The 18,625-nt window shown below is 32.2% G+C and overlaps 1 protein-coding gene across 2 annotated transcripts in view; it reads right to left on the bottom strand.

Annotated features, from left to right (window-relative positions):
- LOC137929400 (b(0,+)-type amino acid transporter 1-like) overlaps positions 1–18,625 on the bottom strand; it is a 39,685-nt gene that overhangs the window by 6,971 nt on the left and 14,089 nt on the right. Inside the window, exons 1-4 of one of the 2 annotated variants that reach the window (XM_068772328.1) lie at positions 14,606–15,075; positions 7,291–7,400; positions 3,944–4,040; positions 36–137 (exon numbers count right to left, since the gene is read on the bottom strand). In XM_068772328.1, the coding sequence (XP_068628429.1) occupies positions 36–137; positions 3,944–4,040; positions 7,291–7,400; positions 14,606–14,723 (427 nt within the window). In that variant the 5' untranslated portion in view covers positions 14,724–15,075. Of the gene's footprint in view, positions 1–35; positions 138–3,943; positions 4,041–7,290; positions 7,401–14,605; positions 15,076–18,625 lie in introns of those variants that run through there. The other variant, XM_068772329.1, reaches the window with a different exon arrangement.

Raw genomic sequence — 18,625 nt, 5'->3', positions numbered from 1 at the left:
GCAATGTTTTTATTAATCTAATATCAATTGTTTACCAAGCAGTGAGAGCAGGCCACATGCCATCCATATGATGAAGCTTATGCCCACCGACCCTGTGCGCTCCAGAAGCCCAGAGGGCGAGACGAAAATTCCGGATCCTGGAACAAGCAAACCGGATCAGATCAACATTGAAAAACAAATAGAAGTTGTTACTGGAATACATAAAGAAAATATCTTCTAAATAAAATTAATCAAAAAATAACGTTAATTAAACGGTAAACATATGTATACATTTGACAAGAATAATAGAAGTGAATGAAGATAAAGACTGAGGTCTTGGTTCATCATTACTATTTCAGCAGTAGTATATCCGCTGCTAGACATAGGTCTCACCATATACGATTAAAACTGCCCGCATTCAGGGTCTTTCGACGTCATTAAAAAGGTCTGTGCTTACCATTCCGTGGTCTCCACTCCAGAACCTTTGATCCCCGGCGACCTTTTCAGTCTATTTAGCCTTGATTATTGCAATAATAATACATTCGAATATTTAATATCATATTTATGTTCACATGATAAGTATATACCGATTGACATTTAAAAGTTCCTAATCGAAGATTTAATTGTAGATTACCAGGCATTTGATTTGGTACGTCGGAAATTAATCTCTTACTATAAGATGATACACACATATATTTTACAGGTAATAATAGTTACACTTGGAGAAAGTCCACAAATCAGTCATTTTCTGCTAAAACATTTGTTTTATATGTGATCTTATTCAATTATTTATCGCGTCGATGAATCGTACAATAAATTACAAATTTAACAATTTATGCTCTCATCAATAACATGAAAGAATAATTTATGAGAGAAAATTATAAAAGATACACGTCGTGTAACATAATACAGCAGAAATATGCAAAGCAAATTGTATAAACATTAACGAATTAGTTCACACAGATTGACTATGACGCAAATAAGCTTTAACAGCATTCATGTGATACAACATAAATAAAGATTGTGTCAAGGTTTACTTCGCACATGATCTTTATCTTTTTTTCTTAATCACGTCTGCAAAATTTAGCAGCTGGGTAAATAGTTGTCAGTAAATATTGTGACTATATGTTTTTACATTTAATATCTATTAATGGTCACGAGAACAAAAGTAAATAGACATTGAATTGAACAATTGTTACATCATTACAATGCCACAGCATTTCTCATGAAAGTTTTTCGTTAATTCGTAAAATATTTATTTTAGACATATATGATAATAACGTGGAATGTGAATCAATTCATTTTATAGTTTTATTTCATTTCGTGCATTGTGTAAATTGTATTTAAGAAAGCTTGTACCTCGACTTTTTTACATTTACCCTATTTTTCATCTATTTAAAAACTATCTTTTATTTTAATTATTTGACTCACCAGCGTCAGAGTTATCAGAATATTATAATAAAATATAAAATATGACAAAGACAGGGTTTATAGTCACCATTATTATAAGTGGATGCTTCTTTATTACAATCTAGATATGTGAATAATAATATATGAAAAATAAATAAAAAAATAAATTTTACAATCTAAATGAATCTTTAAATTTTAAATTATTTCGTAATTATAACAATACAATTTATAAAATTAAGAATTAAAGCTATATAAATTTACAAATAAAATCATCAGTGACGTCATGATTAAAATGTTATCGTATATATGTGCAAACTATTATGTTATATAATTAACTATTATATTATATAATTTAAGAAAGATTTATGCTATTTTGATAAGGAAGGAAAAAAGATCTAAATATCGGGGCACGAGTTAAGTTGCACTTGCATTTATACGATGTGCGATTTGGTACGGAAATAACACATCTCTAAATAAACCCATTATTAATGAGTCATTCGATTCAAAATAATATTCTGATGAATGTATTAAATCAAATAGGTGGTTAGTTATGTGATTTGTTATATATTTATACATTTCAATAGAATTCATTCATTGAATTCTTATATAAATAGCATTTTCTATTCATGAATAACTGAAAATTCTTTTCAGTGTATTTCTATTGATTTCAATTTATGAAAAAACTTTGATTAACATTGTTCTGTGTATCGGTTTTAAAATGCCGTGCCGTAAACTCGGGTGAGACTACAAGAATTCGAGGCGTTTTATTATGAAACGACACTCGTAAACTATTACAAAATAAAAATATCGACATTTAAATTTTCAATAATGTCCGATCTAAGAAAAGCTTTAATTAAATATATATTTAATGAACATGCGATTTAATATATATTACAAAAATATATCATAGATAAGCAGTATTGTTGCGCAAATAGGACTTTGGCAAATATCTGTGGCGATGTACGGCAATAACGACGTCAAGTCATGCGACCAGCGTCAATAACATAACTTTTGCTCTATCCCTATGTCCATAGTATCTATTTTCGCCATGGACGCGTTTATTAATAGGATTACACACTGTAACATTTTTTTCTTTTTCATTCTATTTCCGAAATCAAATCTTTATCTTACAGAACAACACGTAATGTTGAAAATATTATTTTAATAGTTCTCTCTTCTTTCATAAATGATGAATAATCAACCCAGATTTGCTGGTACAAAAATTAAGAATCTTTTATAAAAAAACCTGTCATACGTGAGTTTTGCAGATGCGAGGTAATGCTGTGTACTGTAATACTTTATATTTAGTTACTGCGTCACCGGTCTCTTCAACAATAAAGAGAGAGAACACTGTATTCATGGGTATATAGTTCACGGACCCCTCCGTTACGTGATATCGTTTCCGATGAAGCTGTAAAAGCCGCAAGACTAACAGCAAAAACTTCACATGAGACAATAGACAATAGACATTCATGGGTAGTTCATTCATTAAAGAATCGTCTTTACTCAATAAAATCGAGCCAATACTACAACGGCCAATATTCCTAAATGTATTCATTCACCCACACGCTTTTACACCTTTAACCAATCACGCTGGATATATGGCATGTGTAAAATGACATTTCGCATTTATTATCAAAATTGTCTGCTTTACAATGATTTATTGCAGAGGAAAAGCAGAAAATTAATAAGAAAGTCATGTCGTTTCTGTCGACATATTTTACAGAAAAACCTATTCATTTTTACCGCTTCGGCATTGAAAATTTGTATACTAGATGACAAAAGGTTGTTGATAACAAATGTGAATATATTGTTGATTAGAAATAAAAACTTGGTAAAATGTAGTTGTGTGAATTTAAGTTAAAGCGACTTTACTTTCCGGTCCCCCTAATAATTGCTTACGTGTGTTAATACAAGTTTTAAGAGTTTATTGATTACAATGTTCAAAAAAACATAACGAAATTACTTTAAACACAAGTACTAAGCAAAACATTGTATTTATCTTAACTTTGCAGGCCTACTTAAATTAAACAACATAGTGGTAAGTTAAACAATAGATTTAACGTTACAATACTTCGATATTAAATTTATAATTAATATTATACTAAATCTCATGTTCACTTTGAAGGATTACCGCCCCTCTTTTAAAATCAAAAAGAAATGTAACGACCCGTATTAATAAATATTTAAACTATAATAATAACGCTCTTTTGTAAAGAAGGCTTCGTTTGGTCCCCTCTTCTCTCCCCCTAAAAAACTCTAACGCCACATAACGGGTGTTACCTTTATTAAATTATTTAACTTAGGTTTAAACAGACTGTGCTTTGTGATTTTCAAAAGGTTGTTTTCGTTAATCCAATTTTTCTCAACTGCATATCTTGTTTTGACGGTTCTGGAGTGGTAAAACGATCAGGCAAGGCAAGGGCTGATAACCTAGTTAGGGTTTACGGAAGACTCTGATTGCTGCTTCCGACCGATCGTATTTGAAATCTATGAAAGAGAACTATGTCAGGTGTACATGGTACGACTGAAATAATGGTGATGTTATTCTTACCTATCATGGTACCGACGATTAGAGCCACCCCACTGAAGAGTCCCACCCGTCTCTTGAGGTGAACAGGGTCGTCCGGAGCTGCGTCCGACCCCTCCAACTGCACACATTCGAAGGACAAAAACATGCATTAATGATATTACATAATATACTCAATAATAACATATATATCTTTATCTCTTTAAAGAAAAGATGATTTTTTTGTAATGAAAACTCCAAAATTTGACTTGAGTATAGCCTTCGACGTAAAATATTTTCAGTTAACCAACTTAATTATTTTCGAAGGTTAATGAGCTTTTATAATCAATCTATTTGAGTAATTTTTAATTAGAAACTGTTTAATAATCATTTTCTTCATTATTAAAATAAATCTGCTACTAAAATTCCTACACATTTAAGCTTATTAAAAAGAAAATTACATTTTTTTTTCATATACCAGGGAGGGCCACCCTCCGGCTTTTTAAGGTGTTGTTTATGGCTTCTATTACATATTTGTCAAAATATATCAATATATCGAACAACGTACTCACGAGAATCATTTTATTTTACCATACATATCAATCAGTGCTAACTAACCAGCATCTGAACAAGTTATTGAAGTGCCAATTATTCACTTAATCTTAAAGGATTGCTAAAGGGTGTAATATAAATGTGTTTAATGTATTGTTTGGATATACATATTTTGTATTTCACTTTATATGTTTTCAATAAATCAAATTTTTGTTAAAAGAAATAAGTACTCTTTTTGCGCCCCATTAATATACGTATTTAATTGTAGCTCGCGAAAAATTTAAAAATTTGAGCAACTGTGTGCAATGCGTAACACAAAATAGGGTTTTTCATTTAAAACATGTATTACTATAACTACAAATGTTTAAGCGTCAAATATTACACGAAAATATTTAGCCATGACAACATTTAGGAAAATACAAAAACAATGAACGAAAATCTCCTTTAACATTTGGTCTTTATTTTCTCTGCATTATTTACCCAAGAGGTTGTCCCTGTATTTTTTTAATAATAATATTATTCTCTAATGTGGTTAAAAATATATTCAATTATGTACAAATTTAATTTAAAAAAATCTCCAATGTTTAAATAAATGTATAATTTTATACTCATAAATTAAATATTTATTCTAATTATCTTTATTAAAAGCCCTTTAATTTTTATACAAAGTAATACTTGGGTAAGACTTGAATCTTAAATACCAAACCATTCATATGCCACCGCCATTTTACTTGATTGTCTATTTTCTATTAACACATACTACAGTGCCCGCTAGGAGGCGCTACGGCTCGTAGCGGGTGCTAATATCGATATTGCCTTGATCGGCTATAATATAAAAAACCTTACTTTATAGACGTGCAATATTACCGATTAGATAGCTCTTTGTATTTTAAGACTAGCTTAGGATTATTTGTTTTACGTTTATGTCAATAGCAACAGTTAAAAGCGATTTACAGAAAACGTTGTTAATTCTGTTAATATGACATACCGCGGGGATTCGGAAAATTTAACACAGGATTAATTTTAAATTTTACCGCATTTTCTAATTTTAAACTACTTCTCCGTTTATAAATACAAGATGACATTTCTACATTACCGACGTTGAATGTCAATGGAGTAAATTTAGAATACAAAGATAGATTATTTAAAGCACAGTAAACGTTTTATATCTCTCACGTGATATCTCACTTCGTGTCCTATTGACAAGCTTATAGCTGCTCAATAAACTGACAAGTGATTTCTTTGCAAGAATCCGTAGACGAACGAAAGTTACCTATTTGATTGGCTAGTGGTAGGCCTGCAACAGATAGCCGCTAGGTTCTTTAGGGAGACAGGCGTAACACGTCAAGATGAACAAACTACCTTGTAAAGTTCGCGGGATGCAAGCCGCTTTTAATCGGTCTTATCTATTCTAATTCTATGGGGGAGGTTTAAGCCAAACAGTGGACCTACTACGGATGAATGACGATGAAACATTTTAAAGAATATTCGAGTTTTGAGTAGTACTATGAAGTCGCTAATCTATTTTGTTTCCTCTGTTGTTTTTTATATAGCATGTTTTTATTATCAACGAATTATCGGCAATTTACAAAAAGTATAACTTTAATAATAAAAAGTTAATTTATTTTTATTTTTAAGCAGCAACATTTAATACTATTAATATTTATTAAAAATAGATTCTCTGTACACCAAAATCGAGTCTCATCGTGTCTGGAGTAGTGGAAAGAAAGAGATCGAGTGTAATCTCTAAAGATGGTGAAACCACATATCGTCGGAGTCACCAATTAATGTTGCGATACATCTAGCGACAGAATACAATCAATTGACTTCTTGAAGCGTTCTGTCGCTTTTGTTTTTCAGCTGGTGTCGTCCGTAGGAGGCAGTATTTATTTATATGTTTAATCTATGATATCAAACGATTCATACACGACAATTATTACATTGAAGCAACATTTTTATAATTAACTCTGCGATGTGTTTCTCAATTACAAGAGCAAATCAAATCCAAATACATCAATCAAAAAAGAACACGTATCAGATTGGCTTCACAATTGAAATAGAGATCAATATAATGACTTTATTTTTAATTATTAATATGAATACAAAAAAACTTGTAGGACTTATTTTCTGTCTATTATCTTCAGCAACGAATGAAAATAATGAAAGTAATCAAAATGAAAAATAAAGCTATATAAATTACTTAGTTTTACAATACGTATTCCTCTTAAAGTACTTATGTATTTAGAATATTAATTTCCGATATAGAATTCGCGTTATTTTAATTATATAAATCACATTGACAACCTTCAAAAACAATTTATTAAATATCTTTGCTATCAAAAAATATATATATAACTCGAAAAACTATCTGAATTTATGTCCAAAATTTCACTTACTTATTATATTACTTTTTAAAGTAAATAACAATTATCCCTATCTCGTATCAATATATTTATCAAAATAAACTTTAAAATACCACCACTTAAGACATCAACTATCTATAGGCGGCTATCATATAGTTATATTATATTAATATACATATTGTGCGAGCGAGCAATAACCTTATTAATAGCGCCTATAGTACATGACATTGATCCTTTTTCAACTACCGTTCTTTCGGAGGGATGTTAAACTATAAATTTTTTCGGTAACGTCTGCAAAAATATTTGTATCATAGCTCGAGGCTCCAAGGGGGACCTTCGAGCTTCACAACCTTAAAAGAGATTGTTAACTAAGCGCCCTCTGCGCTCTGCCCTCTCGAGTCCGCGGATCCTGGAAAATGCATCTTGGGCAGCAGTATAAGCCAGATCAAGTAAAGCAACGACAATAATCAACATTACCTTGTCTCCTGGGTTGAGGTTGCCGTCGGAGAGCGCTCCCGCCGTGCCATCTTCGGCGTCGCACCCGCCTGAGCACCCGCGCCATACCAGTCCGCCTTCGCGTGCGCCCCCTGAACAAAAAATATGTTCTGATTCATGAACGGTATCGCATAATGCAGCAACATCCGCGAAAAGATGTTATACAACATGATTAACAAACAAATTATTAATTTTACAAAAAAATCGGTGTTCATGTTTTACGGGTGAGATGTTTTATGGATGCCTAAAATTCCTTATCTATTGTTTAAAACTGTGTTTGATTATTCCCGCCAATTGGATTGTTAAACAGATAAGTAATTTTTGAAATAGGTTTTGGGGTGCACGTATTTTACGGGGGTACCTAATATTTTTGGCCAAGACTGTATCTATCTTAAATAGTGATGACGAGTTATATTGTCTTCGAATCGTTCCTAGAAACTTATGAATACCTATATAATATTTATCACCATGATTTCATCATTTAAGCCATAGAAAATCCACCGCCGGACATAGGTCTCCTCCATTGGGTACTGTTGCATAGAATAATCTCCAATTTCCCGTGGTTATCGTAGGAGCTGGTTAAACAAAAATATTCACGGATGATGGTATCTCACTAACAAACTTGAAATAAAAAAAACCTTCGCTCGCCAACCGCATGCCAAGCGTAGTGAAAATTGCCTCTCCATATGGATCGATCTTTAAGTTGTTATAAATTATCTTTTACATTTAATTTTTAGTTTCAGAAGAATTGTGTCAAAAGATGGCGGTACCATTTACAAGTTTTAAATATTATAAATACTGATTTGTGTTTCAACTTTAAAAACAACGTTTTATTTAAAAAAAATACTGTTTACTTTTCCACGTTACGCAATTTAATGGAAAATTTAGATTAGGCGGATCGTTATAACAGTTATTCGCGTCTCAAAAATGCGATAATTTTATAAACGTTGCCAACAACTTGCTTTTGTCTTTTTCCCCAATTTTCAACACTTCGTAATTAAAACTATATAAATAGTATTAGAAGTCTTCAAATAAAGAATAATAGGCATAATAAAAATATGTTTAGGTAGTCCCGAAAAACGCTAAATAATATGTTTTGAAATGGTACATATAAAAAAATAGGGTAATAAAGTAGAAAAAGTTTTAGAACGTTTCATTATTAGTCCATCTATTAATGGCAGTTATAAATTTGGTGAAGAAATAACATCTTTGTAAATGGATATTGAGTAAGTCTTAAAATTTGCATTGCTATGAGCACGCGAAAGACTTAAAGGTTTATTATCGATGTGACTGCGTTTGTGTATATATATGCGTGTGGTCTCCCTCCTCCATTTAATAACATGTATGGTGGTTATTAAATTGCTCATGCTTCATTTACTACACGTTAGGTTCTCTCCTAATACGCTGCATATTTTGTACCGCTGTATCTTTTTCACACCATTAGTTCAAAACCTCACTACCCTTAAAGAATCGCCTCTTTTTTTACGTTTGAATATTAAAGTTTAATAAACTATTTTACGAAAAGGATCACGGCTCAGTAGGGGAGAGTCTCTACACCTTAAAATGTCTATGAAAAACTGTCTCAATTTCAAAGGTTTCATTCCGATACACGAAGCAATTTTGTACGTGTTAAAACCTAAAATCGATACAAGGACAGCGCATTGCCATCGATCGATGCAATAGAGTAACTGCCCGAAATAAAAAAAAATACTGTTATATCACTAACCTTGCAATTGACTGTGATTAAATTTATAGTATTACTACACTTCGTCGAACTTATTTTAAAAAAAGGCAATTACTTTATTCCTATACCTCTAAAATAAATTTTACGGGAAAATCATTAAATATGCACTATGTGATGATAAACAAACATCTACATTTCAGCCATAGGTCGTTCACAGCTGGACATACGACACAATGTCGATATGTTCTTCTTTTCAGCCGATAAACACTTACTGCAAGGTATATTCTTCTCCAAAACATCGCTATCGATATCTATATATCTTTAATATATATAATATATAATATAATATAATATATATAATATAATCTATATCTATATAATTTAATTAATAATATTTTTTCAAACGTGGTCTATCACATTGGTAAGATAATAAAGCCGCTGAGGAACCATCCGGTGGGCCGTGTTCGGGATTATTCTACGAGATCGTATCATTGAATTGAAGAGATCTATAGAAGAACGAAAGAACCCTACATAGCCTAGAGGATAAGCCATAGATCATTCAGCGCTTCGTAAGACGTCCACCGAAAAGGAAAGTCAACTTCGTTTAGGTTGTCGGAAAACGCTAGACTTGAGTCGTTTACAACTTGTCCTATTTGATATAAATGTGAAAGGCCACGTCTAGTAGTCGTCCGACGTCCAACGTTCTACTGCTGAAATGGTGGTGATGATGTTTTTAATTTATGGTATATTTTCTGAAGGACCTTGAGCATTCGATTTTGGCATTATTATACTGCACTTTAGTAAAAGCGTGTTGTTTTACGTAGAACAGAAAAATGCCACCATTATTCTGCAAGATTTTGTAGCGATATAACTATATCTACTCTTGATTAGTCAAGTTTCAATTAAAAAACGAAATTATTGTTCTCGCCATAATGACTTGTTGTGTTTTTAGCAAATGCAGAACTAGTTCGGTAATATTGTGTATCACTTTTAATTGCCACCAGCCCCGCAATTTAATTAATTTTTTAAAAGATTAGCATGCCAACTGCATGGTGGAGGCAGCTTGTAACGATCTTTCGTAGCAAAATCCATTAACTTATGTGAAATTGTTAAAGGTTGAGGCAGTTTGTAACGATCTTTCGTAGCAAAATTCATTAACTTATGTGATATTGTTAAAGTCATTGTTAATATTGTGAGTAAGAAACAAAGGAAAGCTTACGACAGAGACAATATTGTAATCAACAGGAAGTATATTATTACATTGGCTTCAGTACACATTATAGACAATTTTAAAAACATAAGTAATGTTCCCATTTCTTTAAGAATATTGATTCCAATTGATAATTAAATCAATTATGCGTATTCTGTTGATGACATTACTGTATCCAACACAACAGGTTCACATTTTTCTTTAGATAGATAAAAAAATGCAATTTACCGGAGTCAGTAAAGGATTGTTTACTCACTGTTACATTTTCACATTTTGTGTATCTTTTTAATTTATACACTTATTGGCTTAGCCATAATCAATAAATCGTCAACCAGATACTCTGAAGACGGCGCCATAAGATAATTAGGCTCCCGTGTTTATCAAGCGCTTGAAACATTTTCTTTGATTTATTTTATGACCACATTGATTGAATACAAGTAGACAGATCTGTCTTTTATATGCTGCTATAACTACGTCTAATAAAATCTGTCGTTCCTGGCATAGATAGATACCATGCCAATAATATCTAATTGTTTAGGGTTGCCAAAAGTATAGCAGGAATAAATGTATTTGATACGTTACAGTATACGCTCGTACACAACGTAAGCAAAAATGTATATTGTTCTTAAAATTATTGTGTAGGTATACCTCCTTTTCTCGGACGTAATCATCGTGATATAAAAAGACTTCTTAAAAACCTTATGCAGAAGGTAAAGGAAAATCGTGAAAACGTGTAATATTCCCAAGATTTTTTACTTTGCAACGCCTTTTTTTGGTTTCGGGGGGAAATCTTTCAGCTGATTAAGATACCCTGTGTCTGGGAGGAGGACAAGTTATGTGGGATTCCCACCCACCCGGTGGTCACCGGTGGGGCTTTGTGAGAGACCGCAGTATTTCTAATAAGATGCATACGCAGTACCTCGCGCTGTGCTATTTTTGATAGCCCGTAAAGCGTTATTCGTGCTAACCTTGACACCCTTGTGGTGCTATAAGAATGGTTTAGGACAATATCGATCCATCGTACGTCCTAGATTCGGAGAAACTAGAGAAAATTTAGGGCCCCCACTCGGGCCTATACACTCGCACTCCAAAGACATTGTTTGTGGCAGAGGAACACGATTCTCCGAAGGGCCGTTACAAGGCGCGTCCCTGCGAGAGGAGAAACAGTTCGCCGTCATTTCGCGTTCAATCCTACTTCTATACATTTCTGACGTTTTCGTATCAAAAATAGTTTCAGACGCATCGGCATTGAAGCAGGTATCAAAATAATATACATTACACCTCTACGCGGATGACTGGGCGGCAATACTGAAAGTATTCGCCTGTCAAAAGTGTTGAAACTGACATTGTTATTTATTACCTGGCACAATCTACCTAAACAGATTTCCGAGAAATATGTAAGAGTTAGCGAGGTTACGGGGTTTATGTTACTTTGTCTGTTCAGGTTTCTATTTAATGACATATGAAACCACCGGACGCGACGTAATCAAAACAACGGCTGCCTGCCATCACGTACACCATCTATTTTCTTGATCCAGCAATGACGCATACATTGCAGTTATTGTTTGAATCGCAGTATTAAACTTAACATGTATATACATAGTTTCGATCTTGATAATTTTTTTAGTTTTAAACCCTCTTATAATTTTACCACAAGATTTTACGATAGATTTATATTATTTCTATGATATAATATAAATAGGTTACGAATATTGAATACACGGTCTTACTCCTAAAGTAAATATTTAGTTGGTACTAGTAGTAACAGTAGTAGACTTTTTGGAAATCATGATAAAAATTAGTTTTAGATTTATTTTTAAACGAGTATTCAGTACGCAGGCATTTTAAATATAATATATTTTATTCGTAATAAGATATTCATAGAAATACATAAGTGCATGACATCTAAAAATACTAGTATATATGTACAGAAAAAGCTAAACGTGAGAAATAATTACATAATGTTAGAAACGAATACTATTTTTGAATTTTAACTGCCAGTTATGAATCGGCCTTCGGTTATAGTAAAAATGTATTATAAAATGATAATAGTAACAATAATATCAAATTTATCGACAACTTCTTTGAATGAAGCTAAAAACGTCATGTGCTGACGTGTGAGTGCTGGAATAAACCCCGCACAATACCTAACACCGTCTTACGTAGTAAATAGCACTCATCAAATATATCACCTGCGCCCACGAATCGTAAATAACACTTATAAATGTATTGGCAAATGTATTGAAGTTTCTTTAAATACCATTTACATATGTTAATATTTCACTTTGAATTAAGCGAAGAATTTTTGGATTTTATATAAACACATAAAGTAAATGCTGCTTGGTGCTCCCACTCTAGGCATCGTTGGCAAGATCGAAGTCACTTGACGAACGATGATTTTGGCTATTCTGAAGCAATTCTATTTTTTTACTACGAGATCAAATCAGAAATTAGGAGATCCGTAGTTGAACGTTAATGGCCACCGACAAAGTCTAGCAAATTGGCAAGTTTAAAAAGCAGTGGCCACATAGCGAGCTAGTGCCTTATGATTCTAGAGTTACAACCTCTGACCGAAACTCACCCAGATAGGTGACTTTGTAAAGTCTCAGTCTCATTGTGAATCAATCCTATTGGAAATTTGAGAGAGACCGATATCCAACAGTAGATCTCCTACAGCTGTAGTGATATTAAATTTTAAATATATTCTCAATCAAAATATATTATTAAGATAGACATTATTTACGGACGCTTTAGACAGGTAGACATTTTGGATGTAAAACAATTATTTCCTCTAATTTTACAATAAAAAAAAGTTTTGTTAAAATAATCCTGAACTCTAACACATTCATATCATCAGTAACAAAAAATATATATACTTATTTTCAAATAATACATATACTTATTAGAAACCTATTCAACCGGTAATTAGGTGATAGCTTTTGTATTGTAACAACTCCTAAAGTTTTTTCGATCAACCCTTTTCCTCTCCAACCTTCTTGAATCCGAATGCCAAGAACTTAAATAGAATTTAAAAAAAAAATTGCCTTATATATATGTATACTACATAAACTAATAATAACATATTTTGCTATCCAGGAAAGACAAAAGGAGGCGGAACAATTTACTGCTGGTCGAGACTTTAGTTCCGACCAGCGCTGGTGGTGAGAAAATTTGGTAGGGATATTCCTTTCTCCAATTAGTCGGTTAAGACAGATTTTACGAAATTACACCAGCAAAAAAGGTTGAGGAGGCGGTTATTAAATTTGCGAAGCAAGCGAGGGACATCTAGCATGCAATAAGATTATACCAGTATCTTTAGTACTAGTACGATAAATATAAAACGATAGTCAAAAAAATTTGATGATGAAATGAAAAAAAAATTACCGTGATCACATTGCCATATTGAGGTTTCAAGACGACACCATTGTTTTGAAATGTCTTAAATAGTATGAAATAGATGAAAATAAAAATGACGTAAAACGAATTGCAATGAATATTATTACTACTAAACCACTACAAAATACCCGTACTAAACACTCATGACTAAGTATGTGCTGGATTTTAAAAGAACCGAAATAAGGGTAAAACTACAAAACATAAAATTTTTACGAAGTGACTCTTCGAGGGAATATTAATTCAGAGTTAAACAGAGCATATAATTTTGTCGATCAGTTTTGACATATAAAAATTTAAAAGTTTTCAAACAGAAATAAAAGTCTTACTATAGATCCCTAATCTTTGAGTTGTAAATTAATACACAAACAATATAGATTCGATATCGCGATTATAATCTTAACATTGCTAAGTAGTAATTTAAATTATTATAAAAAAATGTGTTATGATTATGATGAATTCATTCCTTAACAAACCTAACAGAACTGTGACATTATACCTCTTATATAAGTAGCCATTTACAGTGCATCTGCACACATATTAATATATTCATATTGATATTGTAATACATAATACATAGTAAATATTATTAAGCGTTTGTTATTGTTTTAATAGATTGTAAATAGATATTGACACGACTTTTTGCTGTTTCTTTGTATTTAATTTATACTGACATTAAAGAAGTAACTTCACAATTAACGATAAGCTTTACATCAATAATTTTTATATGTAATCAAATTAATTGACTTTTTCTCATTAGTTCTTATTAGTACTACTTAGTAGTTAAAGTTCTACGCTATTATCAATTATTTATTAATAAATATTTTGTTTAAGAACGATTACAGTTACCAATAAAATTAATAATTTCGCGCATTTTTTTTTAATCGCGACAGACATAATGCATACATTGCAATATCAATCGATTACGTGTAATTTTCGAGTTTATATTTGTTATAGACTAAATAAGTTTCAAACGGGTAAATTAATTTTTTTTATACAAAATGTTCAACCTTCGTCAGCGAAGACGAGGACGGGAGCGAACGTGTCATTCTGCAGTTTGTCCGTGGTGTCGGTATGCGTTCGCGCACGCACTGAGCCACGCAGTAGCGCGGTGAGTTTGTCGCGCATCACATGCGCGCACCCGACCGCAAAGGCGCCGGCGCCGGAACACACGAGCCAAATATCAGCTCTGTATCCTAATAAATATCGGGTTTCGCGCCAACGGCACTATCCTTGCGAATGTCAAAGGCAACACGAACCACACACACTAACTTTATTCACTAACACAGATTACGTTCATAAAACTTGACAAATAATCTTCATAATAAAATACAAAATCATATATTAAAACTTTAAATACGTTTATAAATTATATAGCAGTATGTAACTTTTTAATATTTAAAATTTAAATGTTAACAATAAACGCATTTTTAATATAATAAAATAATAATAAAATAATGTTTAAAATGAAACGGTAGCGTTTTGAGCAGTCGCTCGGGGCAGACTGTCTATTCCGGGCTTGAGCAAGCACGTGGGCGTTTCGAACGCCGCCCGCCCAGCGCTCAATGGACTTGAGATTCGACACCTGAGCCTCCACATTCATTCCACGTTTACTCACGACGTTTTAAAATTATCAAAAATAGTATTATGCTTATGACCATAAAAATATAACGAAATTAACAAATAGGTGAACGCATAATATAGTTAATAATACACATAATAAAGTTTCATAAGGTATCTTCTTAGACCTTCGTTTTCTTAGTTCTATAACTGAAATTAAAAATATTTTATAATGTTAAAATAATTAAAGATTCAAAAGTACACGTAGACGCCGACTTCGAGAGATGTTCTGAATTTGAATTAAAAAAAAAAACGTTTTAGTTTCAATTTCCATTTTTAAATTTTGATGACTGTTTGGAAATAAACCTATAAGAACAACTAAGTTTCTTAATAGCTATCCACTATTGTTGCTATTGTTGCTTATAAATTTTGGCATGTTCGAGACAAATTATCAATGTAACTTGGATTGCAATACTCAATTACTGACAATTCGTTCGTATGTTCATTGATTATCTTGAAATAACAAGCCATTTTTATTTTTAATTTGCAGTAAATTATGTAGCATATTTTATATTTAAACAAATGATAGTATGAAATTCTAACTACTGGAAGTTACTCTCCGTTTAATTATTAATATGGGTAACTCATTCTTTGTGTCGACTCTTTTTACCCATACCTTGTCATGTGAATTAGGAAAAAATAAATATTGTATGAAATATTTTGACTATAATTGTTACCTTATCTTTAAATTTTTCTATTTAAGAACAAAATATACGTACGGAATTCTATAGGCGAACTCGAAAGGAAAAGAATAGGAAATCTTAACGATAAATATGTCACGGACATCAAGAATATTTGTTTTAAAAATTAAATGGTTAGACGGGAATAATTTTCAACAGTTACATTACATACAAAATGCTGCTTTTTTGGAATTCAAAACACAAAATGCCACTTTGTATTTCTTACATTGTAACCTAAAATGATACGATTTGATACAGGCCACGGCGCTTTTAAAATTGGAATGCTTTATTATTTACACATAATTGGTTGTTGGCAGAAACATTGGCTATAATTCTATTTACTTGGATAAAATCTAATGAAGGAAATCCACTTTATATTGTACACCTGTACACCAATTTCAATAAGGTTTTAAATATAATAAAAATGAAAATATTATACTAATATGAAGTATTTATATAAAGACTGTTATATTTTGTGTAATTATTTGTACATCAATATAAAGGATAAGAAAATGAATTAATACTAGCCAAAGAAAAAGGCGTACGAACAGCTTAAACACGGTCTTAAATAACAGCTATTTCTTCCAGAAAACCATTAAATGGACTTCGTTTTAGAGGAGAGATAAAGCGGGCTATCATCAGTAGCCTGGATATCAGATGTAAATATTAAAATACAAATATATATATAATTACAATTATTAAAATTTCTGTATTATGGTTTTGTTAATGAACTAATTACATGATTTTTATTTGGAGTAAAAAATGATTATTGAAAATAAAAAACATCTGTAAATCATGTGACATAGGGTAAGTTATATATATAGAACGAGGGATTTTACTCGTTTGCTAACATGGCGACATATGAATTATTCAGTTTTAGAAAGTCCAAATATCAGAAGGTCATTTAATTTTAACATAACGCGTGTTATAACGTGACCCGTACTGAGACGGAGCAATTGTTTGGCACTCGCAGCATTGGCCGAACGAGCCGCATCGACTCGTGTATTATTACTTATCAACATTTAGATTGAGTCCTAACGCAAGTGTTCAAACTAATTTGAACCTTATATACAACCAATACAACCTTCTTAGCAGCAGTTATTGCCGTTGATGGATGCCGGGTTAATGATGTTCGAAATGCGACTTGTCCGTTCCCAATTTAATTCTTCTTGTCACAACTCATGAATCAATATAATTTGTGTACATACCACTTTTGAAATATGGTTTCAAGTTTGAAGAGCTACTTTAATATTACTAACATTGGATGATCCCTGTACACTACATGTTATTATTCTCTGCGTTGCTCTTAATGTTAAAAATTAACTTAAGTAAACTTTCTAAAATTAAATATAATTTTCGAAAACATTTTTTGTTTTGGTTCCCTTAATGTTAACAGCGCCGAATAATTAAAAGTAATACAATCACATTGTACACAACATATTATTACAGCACAGCCAGGTTTCTGGGGGAATACCTAGCTTTCCCCCGGCATGCACCTCTTTTTTTCTTTTTTTGGCATGCACTTTGGCACAGTATTAAGAGTCCCTCACTGCGCTTCATTATAAACTCATAGTCGTTCAACGAGCCATGTTGAAGGAAATGCTCGAGCTTTCTCTACAAGATCGAATCTGGAAGAAGAAAGGCCGGAGAACTGAAGCACACGACATTGCCCAGTGGATTGAAAAGTTGAAGTGTCAGTATGCAGGCCATTTAACGTAGGGAACTGATAACCACTGAGGCATTAAAGTTCTCGAGTGGAAACCACCAACAAGGTGGACAGATGACCTTGTTGAAGTCTTCAGAAGACACTTGAGAGACGCCGCTTCCAATCCGCTCCCATTGAAGTCTATGTGCAGCAGTGGACGTCTTACTGCTGAGAAGATGATGACGATAAACTTCTCAGTGTGCAGGACATCTTATTTACATCCAGGAGATGTCTCCCGAAACAAAAAAAATGGTAAAAACTATTTTTATATGACTATACTAAGTAATGCTTATTTAATCAACTCTTGATATTTTCGTTTCGTTCGTCATTATTAATAAAATGGCGTTGAAATGTCGTTCAAAGTAAAATTGTTCTGGTGTACGTTGTTTAATTTAACGTTAACCAAAGATCCAGCATCATTACCTACGACTCACGTTGTATACATATCCGTACTAAACTTATTTTCATAAAACATTATTCAGGAGCTTTAATCTTAGGACGGAAAATTTTATAACGTAATGGCTACAACGGATTAACAACTTTCTAAAACCTTTTACTTGTTTTGAACGACTAATTTCCATGTTGTAAATATTACAACCTTTTAAACAGTAATCTACTACGCATTTAGGTATTAACATTTAGTACGCAATAGACTAGTCTTACCGTAAATATTATTAGAAAGTGAAACAATTTTTAATGGCACGATTATTTATTACTATAAATGCGTGTTAGTTTAATATATTAATATAAATATATATACAGCCTATTCGACGTGGTCTCCGTAGACTGCAATAGAAGCCTCTAAGCGTTGAGGCCAGTTATCAATAGGAGCACGCACTCTTTCTAGGGAAAAATCTTCACTGCTAATCGTATGGTTTGTTTTAGGGACTATATAGTTATTATTAAAGCAAGCCTTACTTTAAAAAAACTGACCATAATTCAGTTGATTAAGGATTAGATTGTAGTCTGATGAAGATCGAAACGTGCGTCTTAATCCAAGATTAGGTGGATAGAGCTATATAACC

The sequence above is a fragment of the Battus philenor genome, unplaced genomic scaffold, assembly GCF_028537555.1.
Source record: "Battus philenor isolate CCGP_79_NKW_IND1 unplaced genomic scaffold, ilBatPhil1.0.hap1 SCAF_5, whole genome shotgun sequence".
NCBI lineage: Eukaryota > Metazoa > Arthropoda > Insecta > Lepidoptera > Papilionidae > Battus > Battus philenor.
Note: the sequence above shows the minus strand (reverse complement) of the source record. Positions and strands in the feature narration are given on the sequence as shown.